Genomic DNA, 19,096 nt, shown 5'->3' on the forward strand with positions numbered 1-19,096 from the left:
CAAAACACAAACTCTGAAAACTCTTATTTCCAGTTTATTGCAATCAATGACCTGGACAAAGCAGGGATTTAATATCAATTTTCACCATTCTGTCTGTGCTTTGCGATTTTAAAATACAAAATATGGTTATTAATCCAGTTTTCTTACTTACAAAGCAACACCCTGATAGTTTGCCATTTTACAAATATAAAGGATTTGAGGGCAAAGAAATATACTTTGTAAACACAAAATTATTCCTCTCTCCCAGTATGTTTACTTTTCAGAAATGGAAAAACTGAATGCCTGTATTTGAATTCCAATTTCATGAAGTCAGATGTTTGCAGCACTCACGTGAAAGTTTGTGTGCTGAGTTATCCGCCTACACATCCAAACAGTGCTGCCTGACACTGTCAAAGGACGTCTGGAAGACTTGTTATGTTCACTGACCTGCCGCATTCCAGTCAAGGAACGACAGCTATGCTCATAAGCACTGACTTCTAAATATAACAATGTTTTGGTTTGTAAACTAAACCGTTTAGTGTAACTAAATGAGATTCACAGCAACGTCCTTGTGTTTAAAAGAGATATTCTTGTATGTGATTATACCTCATCAACGGAAATGTTCAGAACTTCCAGTTTCAAGATCACGTGTAAATTGAAACCTCACAAAAGCCTTAACAGACTGATCAGTTTAATCAGGTAATTCCAGTTTAATTCCACCCTTTACACCACTGTTTTACTGTAAAACTCCCTGCAAATCCAAAGCAACACTGATCAAAGAGAATGAAGTGATAACACCAAATTAAATTCATGTTAAACTTATAAACGTCTGCATCTGTAAACCCAGCACTTTCCTGCTGCTTCCCATCTTAAGACACACAGAGGCACCGCTTGATTTGTTCAATGGCTTTGTGAGGATCCATAGTGCAACAAATTACAGACAAACATGGCTGCCAAGCTGCTTACTGTACAGTTAAATGCAAAAAAATAAAACTTACACTGCATTATCATACAAAAAACAAAATTTAGAAAACACTTCTACCAGAAGTTAAACTTTGGGATTAGATGTAAATCAGTTTACACTTGGGTGAACTCTTTGGACGGAAAATAGCAGGAGTCCACTGCACTGGAATGATCAAACAGCTCTGTCTTTAAAAATTGCGAGGCACAGAAATTGTACAAACCAGGTAAGGAGGTTATACCAAGGCCAAGGCCAAAACATTTTTAAATAAAACTGTATTTACACACTGAGTTAGTTAACACGTGGTTTGACCCGCGTTTTAGTGTTGCTGTATACTTAAACATCAAAAGTGGTCCATGACAAAATTAAAACTCCCATTACCCAATGCTCCTCCAAGGCTATGTAGAAAGGTTTTATACCTCGGATCAAGTTCGTGGTTGTGAGAGTGGTGTGTGCAACTCTAACCAACAAGAAGGGGTGTTGAGGAGGGAGATGTCTTTGCAGGAAAAAGAGGCCCATGAATTCAGAGGACTGTACTCTCTCAAAATAAAATACAATTCTGCCTTAAATTCTCCCTCTTTCTACTTTTTGCCTTAACTCATCGCAGGGTTTCTGTCCCCAAGTTCCACAAATGGATCATTAGTGCATGATGTCGGCCTTTGGCATATTCCACTTTGAAATAGAAATCCTGCACTTGTTTTCATTCATCATCTTCTCACACAGGTACAATTGGATAAAGACACATGGATCATGGTGTGGGTCATGAAAAAAGTAATCAAACTGCCGGCCCTCTTCTGATCCTTCCTCAATCAGTCTCAGTTTATGTTTTCTCCCAATCTTGTAGCTCTTCCACCATCTGGACAGTCTCCTTCTCAAGGTGTCTGTGGGAGCATACTGCTGAAGATGTCTATGAGGTTGTCCAGTCCCCACAGGTAGCCGTCCTCCCTGTTGCCCTCCACCCAGGGAGTCCTGTGGTCCAGGGTCTGGGGGGCCGGCAGGGAAACCGTCTTCCCAAAGTCGATCATCCACACTCTGGCCTTCCCCGAGGCGTCGTGCACAAACAGTAGAGAGCTGCCCACGACCTGCAATGCAGAAACCGGTGAGACATGTGAGTTTAGGTATTTGAGCAATTCAACACAGAAGCATATGACGGGATGATATCACAAGTCTTCAACTCGCCCAACAGGTTTTTTTAGAAATCCTGAAAACTGAGTGTGTTTCAGTCCGTCTCACCTCATGTGAACTGAAGAACTGCGACTGCTCAAGGACTGATCGAAGTTCCTCCAACTGCTGCAGATAAAGTTTCTAAGAAAAACAGAAAAATAAAGATGAAGGGCATCAGAACGTGAGAACAGAAACAGAGAGGAAGTTGCAAGATGGACTTGTGTTGGTAAGTGAGTTTTAGAGGTGCTGGTAAGTGGTTTCCCTGTGTTTTAATGCTAAGCTAAGCTCTCTAGCTTCTGTCGGTAGCTTTATGTTTACTGTGCAGACATGAGAATGGTATCAATCATCTCATCTAACTCTCATCAAGATAGTAAAGATGGATATTTCTTTAAATTTTCCTTAACAAAAAAACCCCTTTCATGCTGTTTTGCATTTACAAAAGAAAACGAGCAGTGAACTAGTAACATACCAGAATCTGAGTGTTGCCACCTACAAAGTCCTCCAAGGCCTGCATCACCTGCTCCCTGTGCTTTGTCTTCTTAAAGTTGGTGTTACAAGTTCCATCGCCTTTCTGTAGAAAAAAAAGAAAATATAAGACATATTGTTCTTCTCTCCCTTTATTATTATTTTTGACCTGCATGTGGACAGTAATTCAATTCAGTAATTCATTTAAAGCTTCCTGATTCATTCCAGCTACAAGTTATTTTGATACCTGCTGAGTATTCAGTGCAAGTACAATGAGAAACAACAACAAATATTAACTTTTAAATATAAATTTCACTGCCACAGCTTGGTTGCTAATACTTACTCGACCGGAAAATAAAGCAACAGCAGGCTGCTTTAAATGCTCAGAGTATGTCATCAGATATTTTTATTCATGTCTGAGTAACATGCAAATCAACAGTTATTGGCACGACCTGATAACCAGCCCTGGATTTCATTTGGAAAGAACAAACAGTCCCCTTTAAGGCTGCACATCCAGCCAAAAAACTTGTGTTTTCCATTTCCACTCCAGCGTGTGTGGTCCATCCAGTGAATAGACTAATAAATATTTACTCCCATTGATTGGTTGACTTCTTTAGAAACTATTCCTTTCCTCACTAGCACTGAGTACTACAGCCAGGCACGCTCATAGGGTTGGGTGTCCAGGATGACCTCTGACCTTAATGCCTTCGATGCGGAAGCCTAGGGTGGCTGTGGAGCTGAGTGTCTCCCTCCATTGCATGTATCTGGGTTTGAGGACTCCCTGCTGGGCCTTCTCCTGCTCAGTGGGGGCCCCGGGGTCCACTGCGACCATCTTCTCATACATGTCCTTCCGCAAACGTGGACGCTCTCTGGCTTTTATCAGCTCCTCCTCCAAGTACGTCCTGAAAAGTAAAGGCTTAAGATTACATTTCTTTTTCAACTAAATTTGAACTTTATGTATTTTCATATTTTGTTTCAGAATTTTATTTTAATCAGATTTTTTTTCTGTATTTATTTTTTTTGTCCTTATTGTAATTTTCTAATTGTTTTAGTCATTTACTGCGCTCTTACTTTAATCCTGTGAAGCACTTTGTTGACTACAAAAACAGCCATTATTATTATATAAATATGATGAGAGGCAGAAAACTGGTGGGAATAAAATGTGTTATGGCTTATATGTGTCTAAAGGTTCATTTTCAAGGCTCACTGGATCTCCCAAAAGCAATAAGATAAGCTCTGATAAAATGGTTTCTGCTGTAAATATGAACTTGGAAAATATCTGTCACACAATTATGCTTTCTTCATCCTCTGCTGAGTCTTACCTACTGCCCATCTTACAGTCCATGATGGAGGGTGAGTCGAAGTCAGCCAGCAGGTCATCCATCAGGTTATAGTCCTGCTTGTCTCTCTGTACTACGCCATAATAACCAGGCACATAGGGGCGCAGAGTGTCCTTCATCAGCTTCTGTAGGCACTGCTGCTCACACTCACAGTATCGCTTCAACAAGCGTCCGTACTCCCCAGCCTTGAAGTTACCTTGGAGAAAGAGACAGACACAATGAAGATTAAAGACTGAAGATAAAATTATGCACATGTAGGGAGGTTGTGCACAGTCATGTAAACTGTATATTTATGCATACCTGCATGGCCTGCTAGCTGCACCCATGGGTAACGCTTATTGAAGGACACGACGAAGGGGGACCAGTGAACCATGGTCTTCAATTTCTGCCAGGACTTATTCTGGGAAAAAAACAGCAAAGATTGTCATCCTCTTGTTACGAAAAGTGGGTCTTCACACAAATGACAAATCTGAAGCTCTGACTAATCAGCTCGAGGGTATATTTTCTGCTCAAACAAAGCAGAGTTAAATAAAATGATTACTCATTAAAAGGAAAACACACCCTGTATGCACATATTGACACACACACACACCTCAGTAGACATTGGACATATTCTCCCCTTTAGCCAAGGCCAGGTGCAACGTACGTGACACAAAGCCCATTCATAAAACATTTACCAAAGCCACCACTGTGGTGTCGTAAAACAGAACCTTTGTGTCTGCAACTGTGTGTGTGTGTGTGTGTGTGTGTGTGTGTGTGCATAATGGTTATCAGTGTTGGGAAACACCAGAGCAAGGACAGTGTGCAACAGGGGCTTTGACGCAAGCAATCTGAGGGGAACATGACATCGATTGATTAGAACATGTGTGGGAAATCCTAACAAACTCCAGTTTAGGATGGCAATGTGTGTGTTTGGGTGTGTTACATTACAGTAGATATTACTGGGAGGCAATAACATTGGCAAAAATAACAATGAATATTTCTCTTGGCTCCTTCTCAATTTGCAGTCTTTCTAATCATTACTATATTTTGTATGTGTACCATATGCACACGATAAAAAAAACAGAACGAGAAAACGCGAGTGTGACAGAGGAAGGAAAAGAAAAATAATTGTGAGTAATAAAGTGCAGGGACAGGAGGCAATAATAATTAAACTAATCTTTTTATAACTATCTCTTATCTCTGCCATGTTTACATATCAGCCTCTCTGCTCTCATCACGGGCATTCTTTCCACAGCTGCTCTGTTGAAACTCTGTCACAATAAAACAGTCTTCATGCAGGGATACACACCCACAGGAAACTGCGGTCTGTGTTTAACTTAGAGGAAGAAAAAAAAAAACAAACAAAACACACACATATATACATATATTTGAACTTCAGGAGTGCTGTTTTGTAATTCAAAAGGTTTTAAACCCCTGAAAAATTATTCTCTTTGACCATTTTCACAGCCCAATGACAGAAAAGACCTTGCATTATGTATAGGCTATTTTATTTGCAAATCTGTTTGCATTAATGTGATCTACATTTTGGGTGAACCTCCTCTATAATTGATGTTACTCATCTATCATAACATGAAAGATACATTTTATGTACTTAAATATTCAAAAACATTACCACTAGAAAACCTTGACATGCTCAACATAATGTACACAAAGTGCAGGTGGTTCTGTTTCATTGCCATCATTAATCCTCATTAATCCCATCAATATTCCTTTTACAAATGTGATTACAGTCTTGAAGTTCTGAATTTGACATAAAGAGGGGAGACGATAAGATTGAACAGCTGTGTTCTTGTGTTGGTTCCTCATGATGGCAAACTGTGTACAACAGCTTTGTGCGCTGTCAGACATCTGGTCAATGTCAGGATTTCAGAGAGACAGAAGAGGCAGAGAGTAATGAGAGTGAGTGCTAGACACCTGTGACCTGAGCCTTCAGTCGCATCAACAGATTAACCCCGACATAACCTCTGCCACCTCAGGGCAAAGAACAGTGATGAAAACATGTGAACACCAACTGCATTTCACCAAATTTGCAACATAGAAGCAAGCATTTTCAACACGAGATAATTTCCTCTCGCTCATTTTGACATGTTTCTGGTAATGAAACCAGACGCAATACATTGACCCATGTGCCTTCAAGGACAAATATATCTGCTAGCGACAATCATTTGTGAAATGGGGTGCTGCTTCACAAATCCCTTTGGTGAAGCAGCCCTAGATCAGATTTGGCAGGTTTTCTATGGTACGCAGCACCATTTCTGGATGTGCTTTTTTCTTTTCATCTTCTACAATCTTCCTCTGACATCAGTGGCCAATTTTGGCCTGATTAGAGTGAAGTGCCTGTTCTGATTTCTTAGTTATTTACTTCTTGGCAGTGAATAATAGTTTCACCTGGAATTTGGCTAAGGCTACCCCTCACGGCCCCCCGATAACCCCTCTGCATCGATGGGGAGTGTCTTTCATTTATACCTTTATATTTAGCTGTATTAGACTGCAACCTTGACTTAAAACTCTTCGAGAAGCTGAAAATACTCTTCAGGAAAAAAAAAAAAAAGACTAAACATGCATGTATCTTCTTTTCTATGTTTACAACAGGACAGTTGCATTCAAAGAGCGCAGGGAAATATTAGATCAATAACATCCATCCCCCCTAACTTTATACCACATTAAACAAAACAAACAAACCACCTTCAGACACTGCACCCAGCCAGTACTGTAAGACTGTCGCCAGTGGTTGGCCTTGAAAGTGCTGTTGTAAGGGATAATTATGTACCTAATTATGATTATATCACTCAACTTCATGTTAAGTCAGATCACATGTTATTACATTATGAGTGTGCTGTGTCTATGTGAAACTGCCAAAGTCTGACGTTTTCTGGCTGCTGGACCAACATACTGTAGTTACTGTAAACAGACAAAGATCTGTTTTAAGAAACCGTCAACGCTGTAGTCCAAAAATAATCTCCTGTAATAACAGTTTGTGGACAAAACACAAAACGGGTTTACACATTAGACCACAGTAACCTCGATTTTGTTTAAATTTTGCTATTGCTAGCTTCATTTGTCCTTATCTGACGGCGGTCACAGTGACAGATGAAAGTCCCAGGAGGGGTTGACAGGAGAGGAAGGTGAAGCAGAGACCCAAATCTCCAGCCTCTCTTCTTTCACTTCTCTTATCCACATGCCATTAGGCTCTCTCTCTAATTGCTTCAAGCTGACAGCTTAATGTGTTTCCTCTGTGGGGGTCAAATGTATCTGACTAAAATTACCAGTCACAGTCGGAGCTAATGCTGCTAATGTTCTGCTGGACATGGAGGTGTTTAAAACAAAAAAAAAAAAAAAAACAAGATAAATGCAGAGAATCCCTACAAGTGATGTGTGAAAAAGACTGGACTGTTGTTTCATTTCAAACTGAGCAAACTGTTAGGTACTGCTGTCTCATCCTGTCTCTTCATCCTACACATCCAAGCTTTTTAAAACACAGAGGTCACATTTCACCTCTCACAGTCCAACCTTCACTATCTCCGCTTTCTTTTATATAACTCACGAATATATAACACAGAGATCATGTCATCTTTCTTTGTTGATTCCCCAAAGCTTTGATGCAGATGAATGTGCTCTGTCAGCCTTCCTTTCTCAAGTTATTTTTTATTTTTCCCCCAATTTAAAATCAAATGGAAGTCCCACTACTGCTTTTCTCTACCACTTTCCTCCAGTCAAACGGCATTTTGTCCTCTGAACAGCATTCTCTAGTATTTTCTTTACTCATCACACTCCCATCCCCTCTGATGTTTGTAGGCCTCCTCTCTGAGATTTTGGGGGTTGAAATGCTGGGAATGTCTCTTGGTGCTCGTTAAGAAGTAACACACACACACCTCCTGGTTCACATGACAACAACAACAACGGCCCTACTGGAAGAAGTCACACTGACCACAAGAATGTGTCTTTACAGTCTCCCCCCTTCCTCCGTTCTTTACTTTTCCAACACACACATAAGCCCCTTCACACACACATGATCAAGGAAAGACATAACATCAATGCTTTGGGGGGGAAAAAGGATCATCACTGAACAATTGGTTTTGAAACAATTTTGAAGAAGTATTTACTTAGTTATTTGCCCTAAATACAGCTATAACAACTTTATGCAGGTTTACAATAAAGTCATTACTTTAAGGTTACTTCTCAAACTATTTACTTAGTAACTTGACAGCTAAACATAAATAGAGTGGAAACTATTTTCTTTCTTGTAAGTTAGTGTTCATTAAAAGTAACTCATAGTACTTAGATGTTACTTAGCCTGTAACCAAACAACACTGAGTATTAAATGTAAGAATTACAAAACTCCACTATACTGGGAGGGTGGGGGTCCTCTGTCCTCTGCAATTCATCTAATGTACTCTCTTTTTGATCAGCTGGCTGGTCTACTAAACGTTCAGATGTTAAAACACATTAAAAAGGAAGCAGCAACTACACTTAGTTACCAGTTTATTAGGTACATCTAGCTAAAGCTAACACAGTCTAATACAACAGTCCTGCAATAAATCATGATAATGGTCGGTTTTTGATAAAACCGTTTTAGAGAGGTGCTGAATCAACTTTATGGTCAGTTTAGAGGCTTTTGTTTGTGGTGCTGTTAATTTGTATTGCGATATCGTGAGAAGTTTTTCTAATATTTAGTCTACCTGCACTGACAAAGAATATTCTAGAAACACCTCTCGGTATAAAGCATTAGTTTTAGCTAGGTGTACCTAGCTAATAAAATGGCAACAGAGTGTATTTGTAAAATGAAAGTAACAACATTAAAGTCCTGAACCAGATCCTGCTGGTTGGCTTCTTAACCCAGATAGAGAGATCATCACAGCTACACAGGACTAACTGCATACTGTGTGCTAAACAACCATCACATACTGTAACAGCAACATGAGACTGGGCTACATTACATTTGACTACCCAAACCCGTCACCTACATTTGATAAAATCTACCTTCATATCAACTTTCTAAAGAAGCATGACGTTAGCAGATACATTAGATGGTTCGGGGCTATGGTAGGCTGAATTTAAATCTGTATCTCTGCACTGGATAAATGTGCCAGTTTCCATTTCTTACCTGGCAGACAGAGCAATAGTGGAGGAGGAGGCAGGTGCTGACACAAGCACACACAGCCCCGGAGACGCAGCGGGTACGCAGCCAGCACAAAATACTCCGCACCATCAGCACAGGGTCTCCACGGGCAAGTACAACCAGGAACGTGTGCCTCCCTGTCGGCCTGAGATCCTTCACAATCATCTATAACCTTCTTTAACCGAGTCTACTGTTAGCTCCTAGCTAATGCTCTGTCTTATTCCAGTTATTTAGCTTCAGTCAATCTGTAAACCCTTGCTGTGAACTGAGGCTAGTGTTGCCTGGTAAATAATCCTCCCTTATAAACTCACACTTATTTCTCACACTGACCCCCTCTCCTTCTCTACACTCTCTTTTTGTCATCCCAATTCAAAATTTCTCCTGTTTCAACATCCTGTCACTCCTCCCTTCCTCTATTAACACTTTCTCAATACTTGATATCTTCTTTGCTGTCATCAAGCATATCCACCTACCTACCAACATAAAGCTGTCATTTTTCTCCTTCTTTCCACCTTCCCTTTCCTTTTACTTCTCCCTTAAATAATTCCTCCTCTCTCCCTGAAGGTATGAACCTCCACACAATGAGCTTTCCTCTCTTTCCCTTCAGTCTAACCTTTGTTCTTCGTCCCCTAATCCCCACAGGGCCTATCCTGAGCCCCACACTGAGCCAATCTCCTGCCAGATTCATGACTGACTGGCAGCATGGGGGTAGGGACAACAGGCCTCCCCATACCCTCCCAGTGCTCTCCTTTTGCCTGCATAACAAATTCCTCAGTGCTATGTAACCTACACAGTTATATGTGTGTGTGTGTGTTTGTGTGTAGACAAAGCAGAACCTGTCAGCTACAGGAGTTACTGCATATGTATACACTATAGGGTGTTTTCAGGTACTGTCAGGGCTCTTTTCTCAAAACTAGTTTATATAAAACCACATCCCTTTCCCTTGACTCAAGTCTTCAGTGTTCAAGCAGCTCAACTGTGGTGGGCCACTGAATGTACATAATATGGCACAGCTTTAAAATATCATCAAAAAAACATCTTCAGAGAAGAGATAAAATTAAACAATGATAGTACTGAATATTACAGTACTATTTATTTTCTCTAAGCTTGTCTGTGTGTCTTCAATATCTAATGTTATATGTAATATTCCATAGTATGTATATTAGTGATGAAACAATCAGCAACGTTGATAAGCGAGTAAACGTTTATGTCATTTATTAAGGACAAATACAAGATATTGTGGTTAAATCCTTTCCAATGTGAGGATTTACTGCCATTCTCTCCTTTATATCACTGTAAATTTAATATTTTTTGTTGGTCAGACAAAACAAGACATTTGATGATGTTACCTTGATGGGCGTTTTTCACCTTTTCACCAGTATTTTTCACTATTATTTAGGGATGTGTAATTAATCGCAATATTATCCAAATCGCAATGTGGCCAAGTGCAATATCCAAATCGCAGAAGGTGCAATTTTTTGATAAAATGTGTGACAAAACAGCATTATAATGAAGTAGTGTAGAGCTGTTTGGTACAGACCCCATAAAAATGTCACATCATGATTTTAATAGTTTTTTCAGTGAAAATGAAAATTGTGCAATAATTGCAATATGATTTTTTTTAACATATTGTGCAGCCCTACTATTATTTATCAATCAACAGAATAATCGATAATGAAAATAGTAATTGTAATGTATTTTCACAGTGTGGTATTCGTGCTTTTACTTAAGTAAAGGATCTGAATACTTCCTCCACCACTACATGTCATTCTAATTTGTTAAGCTAATGTCGAGTGTAGCTGTTGCTTGTTTTGTTGTATTGTCGTTGACATAATGTAATTGTGAGTAAGTGGAGCGGATATATATTGTCTGTAGAAATATAGTAGATTATAAAATATAATAGAAATGTGGATCCAAACAAACAAAAAGCATAGACTGTATTTCTTTCTTTTTTCATTTTTGCTTTGTAGCATGGGTTTTGTGTGTAAGTGCTGTGGGAGTGATGTGTGGGACTTTGTATAATGGGTGCCATGGAAAACAAGTCTGCAGTTGTGGCTCATGTGAATAAGCATGCATAAATAAGAAGAATCATCACGTGTAGGCTCCATGTTCAAAGTTTCAGTGTAAGTTTTTGCCTATATCTTTAGTCAGCTTACGCTCATTTTCCTCTTGTTTTCTGTTCCATTTTATGTCTCATGGTGTTTCGGGGCAAATTATTATGCTTTTCTGCAAAGGCCGAGTGTGGGGGGAGAAAGAGTGTGTCATAAGGGAGGGGAGTCATCTGATAATAAGTTATAAAATAACTTCTGCATTGTTGGCCGAGCAGACATTTGTAGGAATGCACATCTAACATTCAAATATCAGGGACAGAGTAGATACTGTCTGTTTGTGAAAAAGAGAGAACAAGAAAAGGAGAAAAAAATAAGTACCATATATGGCAAAGATGTTGCCTAGCAACCGGCTCTGCCTTCAGCCCAATTTTCCATGACATACACTGAACTCTGAATGAAAGACGGCATCGCTGCAAGTGTGTGTGTCTCTGAGTATGCATGTTTGAGCAAGTATCTGCTCACGTCACCGAGTGTACAAAATGTACCTGGTTTGACTGGGAGCTGACAGCATGGCCACGGCTTTTTAAAGCCAATAACAACAAACAAAAACCCTCTTTCTGCCAGTAATTCCTGAACAACAGACAACAGAGCTTTTGCTCAACTACGAGAGGACAAAATGTGCCCATTAAAACCATCTCTTATCAGAAACCACAGGCCAGCGTCATCTTGTTTGTTACAACAGCTCTGTGCAACTCCTCAGTTTGCTCATTTCATGGCTGTCTGTGTAATAGCCAGGAAATTATACTGTCCACTGACCTTCTGATTCAAATGATCATTACTGTAACTGGGAGCCAATCAGTACATTTGCAGTGTGGAGAAATGTGACTAAACAGTGACCTAGGAGAGACATTAACACACGCTTTATGGAGCTGAAACTATTGTTTGTTTCAATAATTTTTCAAGCAAAAACTCCAAACACTCTTGTTTCAGCTTCTCCAATGTGAGGATTAGCTTCTTTTCTCTGTTTTTAGAGACACTGAAAACCGAATCCCTTTGTGTTTTAGACGGCTCGACAGACAAAACAATTAAAATGGGTTTCTTTTCACTATTTTCTGACATTCTTCCTTCGTCACAGCTCTAAAGCTGCGAATACATAAATCCCCAGACTTTAAATTGGTCATCTGAACCTTTAGGATACATGATAGGACGATAACACTGAGGCCAGAATCTTTGTGGATCAAAAATCATCAAAATGTTTAAGGTTCAATTGGTTAAGGAACGAAATAGGAGTTCTATCTGACTGTATTTATGTTTGATTTATGATAATTTATGTTTTATCTACACTAATTAAGCTAACATGATATTAAGATAATGAAGTTGAGCTTGTTTGTCGTTAGAATTGTGTATTTCTTTTTTTGTTGAATTTGTGATATATTTATATTTTGCAAGCTTTCTCCTGTTAGGATTTTACATGTTGTTTGTTTTGTTATTGTTTTAATGGCTAAGTTAACATCTTGCCAAGAGATAACAGTTGAAAATAAGCCTTTTTAGAAACGCTGGCACATAAACAGTTATGTTGATCAGAGTGCATTGTCCCTGTAAAAATAAATAGTATGTATACATTTGGTTAAAGTGTTAAAGCAGGGACTGCGCCATGTCTTTCTCATTCTCTGGAAAAAGGAACAAAAATACCACACAAGGGTGGACCGTCCACTGTGGGAAAATAACTGGGGGGCTAGATTATTGATAAATATATGATTACCACTTCAGGCAGGTTTCTAAGTTTCGGGCAGCAAAATATGAATGAATATCTTTCAACATGCATGCTTGGTGATGTGGCCTGAACAGAAAACCTGGACATACAGGATTCACACGCTGCTGAGAAGAAAGGTGGAGATACTGGAGGACTGTCTTGTCTCCAGTGGAGACATCCTGTTTTTAAGACTGGTCTCATTCCAAGCATTTCTAGTCAAACGTGCATCAAAGCCTCCTGACTCAGGGGTGAAACATCATAAATTTCCTTCTTGGAAACTTTAAACTGTATCTCATGTCTGGAGAAGAGGAAAACCCTGAGCCTCTGCGGCAGTAAACTGACTTTGAGCACCTGTGTATACAAGTCTATTTGTATATGAACTGTACAGTGCTGAAGTGGTAACTGTAATGGGATGACAAATAAGTCAAACATGCATTCAGACAGCGTTAAAATGGTGCTACGGCTGAGCTCATCAAAGCCATGTGATCACGAGCCATGGGAGTTGAGGGACACAGAAGCGGGAGGTTGGAGATAAGAGCCAGGTTCATTATCAGGGTGGTGTGAGTCCAACCGTTAAGGCTTTGAACCACACATTGATGACACAAATGATTTCAAAATGTCACAGTTTTCTTTGTAATTTAAAACAAACATCACCACCAAAACCACATGAGGCACATGCTGTGTAGCAAACCTCCTGACTGACTGAGGCCTTATTTTTGTAATGTGCACAACGGCACTTCAAGGATCATCATATGCTGGGAATTAAATACCTTAAAATATCAATATGACATAGTTTGAACAGCTTTTTACAAACCCTTGACATGCACTTGAGCTCGGTAAATCTGACCAACAGCAGTGTGACAAAGATGACATCTGGCAGCCTATATCAGCTGGCAGTGGCTGATTTCACTCTCCAATGTGCAAAGTGTATTTGTTGTGTACAACAGTAAATATGGACATACATGTGTCTCCATGCTCCTCTGAGCTATTTGATAACTAAAAGTGCCTGTGGCTTGCAGGATATAGGGTTGTTGACCTGCATGCAGTGTGTGTGCTGCCTGTGTGCATGAGTTTGTACATGTTAACATCCATTAAATTCCATTGTTTTTCTCAAACCACTTCTTTTGTAGCTGTGTAGTAATTTTGCACCTGACACTATGGTTTGTTCAGTTGAGGAAAGGACCTCAAACGCATACTGTCTGCCATGATATATGACCAATTACGCACTATTTGCATTTGTAATTTTTTGGTAGCCAAAGCAGTAAGACCTGTTTATGATTTCTGTACAGCTGACAGTTCATAAAGTGAAGTGAAACGCTTCAGGTGATTGTTCTAAACTAATGGTTTGTTGTGAAAAACACTTAAAAATACACTCACCCCTGTCCCATCGTCCGGGCTACACAGAGACCGGGCCGGAGACAGACTGGACTCGATGTCGCTCCCAGTGAAGTCGTCCTCTGACTCCTCGAAGGACGAGGCGGAGGACAGGCCGATGGAGGACGAGTTGGAGAGCTTCCTCGGAGAGCGCATCAGCGCAGGGGACCCTCCGCAGCCGCTGTCCGAGCAGGGAGACTCGTCCTCTGGGTGAGGGTCCAGGCACGAGCCGGTGCTGAGCTCCGTTTGGACGGTCAGCAGGGCCGGTGTCCCCTGAGAGCGGGTCGGACTGGGGTCTCTAGTTATGATGAGTTTAGGTATGGTCCCTGCGAAACTCTGGCCTCCTGGGGGGCCCTGGGGGGCCTGATCAGAGTCCTTTCGGCTCTCAATTTCACCCAGGCAACAGTTGTTTTGGTCACCGTCCGCATTGGGCGGATATGAAACGGTACCACAGTCAGTTTTTGTCATTTTAGCCTCAGCGTGATCGTCCAGTATCGACAGTCCACTATTCAAAGGTTGATCCGGGGCCACGCTAGTGTCCGGGTCAGAGATGATCAGACTAGTCCCTGTTAATTCCTCAACCTCAGTCCCAACACGATCCTGGTTGTTTCCCCCCAGTGGCTGATCTTCCATGGCCCTCGTCGGGGGATCCGAGGCATTGTCTTCTCGCTCGGGTTTCGGCTCCTCGCAGCCCGCACCGCTAACTTCTCCGGTCCGCGTTTCCAAACCTGACGCATCGGACGAGCCAGCCGTTGCCTCTCGGTTCACGGCGTGTTGTGTATCATCTAGGCCGGGTGGTGTCTCAAAACAACCCGGGGATGATCGCTGTTCCCCAACCGCCGACACAACCTCGTCCCTCGGCAACTTTCCTACTCTGTGATCGCGGCGCGTTGCTGGATCTCCGGCTCCGTTTCCGCAACCCAGCTCCGCTTCTGTTTGGCTGGAGTCTCGCTTTCTCCTTCCCAAACACGACAACACTTTGTTTTTCATCGGATTCCTACTTAACTGGTCACTCTGTCGCCTCTCTCCGCTCATAAATCTGCGGATACGGAGCCGCTGGGCTGTCTCTCCTGGTTTCCATTTCGCTCTGCCTGGGGTGGGGGTGCTGTGCGAGAGATCCGAGCGAGTTTGGCCCATCCTGCATGCTGTAGTAGTAACAATGACCCAGACACACCCTCAGTGGTTGGTTTTGAAAATATCTGAAATCACTGTGACTCCTACAATGTACTGTAAGAAATTAGTCACACAATCCTTTTGTTAAGCCTGGGACATGTTAAATTGCTCCATGCCTTTTTCCACGTCGGAATTGTTCATAACTGTGGGAACAAACAGATGATGAACAATTTAGTGAACACATTAACTGCATGAGCAAAAGTCTGCTATAACAATACACTTTACCTTCAAGTGCATTAATCAGACTGATAATATAATCATTAACTGCACACATAAAAGCACCTGCATATTCTCAACAGCCCCAGTAAACACTGGCTGTCATTAATCACAGTTTCAGGCTCAAGAAAGCCAATTAATCTGTGATTTATCAGAAATTCAGATCTTATTTCCTGGAGCAGACTACAGGACAAACAAAACTGACAGGGGAAAGTAAATCAACTGCACTCACACTGAGAATATATTTACAGGAAAATGTGACAGGAGGGGCAATTTAAATATTACAGTAAAAACAGTTGATTGCAAAGAAATTCAAAGGTTTCGGGGAGTTTCAGACTCAGTTTCACCACAGTTAGCCAGTGTAATACTGCCCTCCTGTGACTGGACCTCATACCCTTGTCCAAGTAAGCTTATTGTATCACTACAGCATTTTCATTTAGACCCTAATGGCTGGCTATCTATAATAATAATAATAATAATATTAATACTAAAAGTTAATTTATAGAACACTTATCAAAACAAAGTACAAAGTGCTTCACAAAAAGAGAAATAAAAGTTAATGATAAAATATAAAAGAAATAAAATACATAAAAGCAATAAAATAAACAGCCAGTTCAGGTAAATCAGGATATGCTTTCCAAAAAAATGTGTTTTGAGAAGAGACTTAAACGAAGACACTGACTCGGACAACCTAATTTCTTCGGGCAGGTTGTTCCAGAGCCTCTGGGCCCTGATAGCAACAGCTCTGTCCCCCTTAGTTTTCATCCTGGACTCAGGAACAGACAGGAGACCCCTGCCCGAAGATCTCAAACTACGTGAAGGTTCATAGGGGATTACAAGGTCTAAAATATAATCTGGGGCCAGGCCATGGAGAGCCTTAAAAGTAATCAACAAGATCTTAAAAATCAATCCTAAAACCAACAGGGAGCCAATGTAAAGAGGCTAAAACAGGTGTGATGTGGTCGTACTTCTTGGTCCTGTTTAACAGCCTAGCAGCTGAGTTTATTGCAGTCTGCAGTCGTGTCAAAGTTTTGTGATTAAGACAAGTGAACAGGCTGTTACAATAATCGAGGCGTGAGGAGATAAAAGCATGTACAACAGTTTCTGCATCACTAAGATTTAAAATAGTTCGTAGTTTTGCAGTGTTTCTGAGGTGATAAAAACATGATTGGACAAGCTTAGTGATATGTTGCTCAAGACATAAATTGCTATCAAACAGGACATAAAGTGTATCGTTTCATCAGAAATGCCAAAAAAGTACAGTGGGCATAAATATATAGTCAACATAAAAAGCTGTATCCGTACTGCTGTGTAAAACAAAAGCATTAATGTGTCCAAGTTGAACTATAGAAGACATGTTGATTCAAAATTTTCTGCCAATCCTTTACTTTACAGCACATGTAACGCTGTAACTAAGGTTAGATAGGTAAGATTATTTTTCATCAATTGATTAATCTTTCACTCATTTGTTTGATTCATTGTTGGGTCAAGAAGAAGCCAGAAAATAGAAGAAAATGCAGTTTCCCGGAGGAGATCTCTGACCCACAGTCCAAAACCACAATATATTTAATGTACAAATTACTTTAACTATTAATCAGTTATTAAACTTGTTGATTTGCAAAACACAGCAAATACAAACAGTACGTGGGGTTCCACTTATATGTTTGGTCCTGACTGATAGTGAAATATAGTAGGTAAGATGAAACACTGGAAAACTTTGAGGTGAACATTCCTCTTTGCATACGGAAGTCACAAATTTCAGCATTCACATCAGCATTTTATACAAATGACAAAGTAGCACAAAATGTGAAACGGCAGCAATCCTCCTATTAAAGACACACGTCATAATTTTACATGAGCTGCTGAGTGTTATTCACTGCCATTTACTGTGAGAGCACTGCAGCCACCCTGCTGTCAGAGGAATGCTCATGGAAAGGAAATGAGACAGGAAGGATAACAATGGAAAGAACAGCTCATAACGAACCACGCATGCACACTCAAGTTCATTCTTGTGTAATCAAAATCATAAATAATCATACATAATGACTCACATTAGGGCAAATGACTTAGAGTCTTGTGCCATGCTGAATGGATGCTTTTAAACAAGTGTACACATGCATCCACTCACTGTGAAACGGTGACACACACATAATCTATCTATAATTAAATGACACTCATAAACAGAGTCATCTATTATCTGTTCAACTGGCATTTATATGTGGCCACAGTGGAAAACACTTGAATAAAATGGCAATCATCTTTAAAGAAAATAACAGCCGCTCTGCATTAAGGGTAGGTTTAGGAGTTTGTTTGTTTTAAGAATACTTCACATTTAGAAGTAGAGAATTAGAAAATGTTGCCTGATGAATTTCAGGTGGAAACGTCTTCCTTTAAATGTATAAATTTAGTGACATATTAAGCCTATAGGTGGCAATACAGAGACACAAAACAATAGACAGCACTCCCTAAAGCTGACTTTGAACTGGCAAAAGATTAAGAAAAACACACTATAGGTTTCTGTATTACTGTGATTTTAAAACAACAATAACAATACATGTGCTATTTAATTTCATGTGCCTTTGGAGACCGCATAATACATATGAAAACTATTAGCCAAAACTCACCAGACGAATCCTGAGTTCCTCTTCTGGTGTGAAGCAGCTGTTAAAGGCTGGCAGCGAGGTGCAGGGTTATAACTTTACAGCAGGGTGTGAAGGGGATGTGCCTGCGGCTTATCTGTTGGTAGCTAGCAGCAGTGTGAGCAATGCTGCAGCTGTAGTATCAGCATGTGGTTGAAGTGAAAGAGGAACTGCTTGTCAAAACAGGGGCAGGTCTAGCTAGCGTTAACATTCAGGCTCTGACACTTCAAGCGACACAGCTAATCTAGCTAACTTTTTAACTGACACGAACTCATTTTAGCTAAACCCAGATTAAAGGAGCGATGTTAAAACGCGATTAAATATTTAAGAAGTGAGCGAAACAATTAGTAATTGAGTAAAAATGTTAATACCTAAATTACAAAGCTGTGGTTTAATATTGTGTCTAACAAACCGTTTCTAACAGACAGCACGCGACAAGAGAGTCAGGAGGATTTAAAATTGCTGCCTTCAATGCTCCACGAAATTTCGAAATGTGTCTTGGTCTCCTTTAAAAAATGTTCTTCTTTCAAAAAAATTACTTTTAAAATGAGCAAACTTTTTTTTACTCTGTTAAAAGTATACACAATGTACTATTAAGCCTGCTTGAATCAAATATCAGTAAATATTGCGCTTTTGAGGGAAAACCCCCCCAAATTGTTTGGTTTTTAAATAATCAAACCACTTCAGGGAGTCTCAATATTATGAATGCAAATGTCCCCACAAATAGAAACAAAAGACAGGAACCTTTTGTAGTTGCATTCTGTCTCATCACTGCCTTCCCTTACACTGTGATCACCATTATTTACATACTTCCTAAACACTGCTTTAGTTTTATGTATAAAAGTGCTTCTATTTCATT

General features: G+C 40.2%; 1 protein-coding gene across 1 annotated transcript; it reads right to left on the minus strand.

Moving 5' to 3' along the window:
• Positions 1 to 21: 21 nt before the first annotated feature.
• Positions 22 to 18,914, minus strand: itpkcb (inositol-trisphosphate 3-kinase Cb). The gene is made up of 8 exons (XM_044204081.1): positions 18,223 to 18,914; positions 14,213 to 15,525; positions 4,210 to 4,309; positions 3,892 to 4,105; positions 3,267 to 3,471; positions 2,574 to 2,675; positions 2,174 to 2,245; positions 22 to 2,022 (listed from the first exon to the last, which is right to left on the minus strand). Exons 2-8 carry the CDS (start codon positions 15,344 to 15,346, stop codon positions 1,813 to 1,815), a joined length of 2,037 nt encoding a protein of 678 aa, XP_044060016.1. The 5' UTR covers positions 15,347 to 15,525; positions 18,223 to 18,914; the 3' UTR covers positions 22 to 1,812.
• Between the last annotated feature and the right edge of the window lie 182 nt (positions 18,915 to 19,096).

The sequence above is a fragment of the Siniperca chuatsi genome, linkage group LG7 (assembly GCF_020085105.1).
Source record: "Siniperca chuatsi isolate FFG_IHB_CAS linkage group LG7, ASM2008510v1, whole genome shotgun sequence".
NCBI classification, from domain to species: domain Eukaryota; kingdom Metazoa; phylum Chordata; class Actinopteri; order Centrarchiformes; family Sinipercidae; genus Siniperca; species Siniperca chuatsi.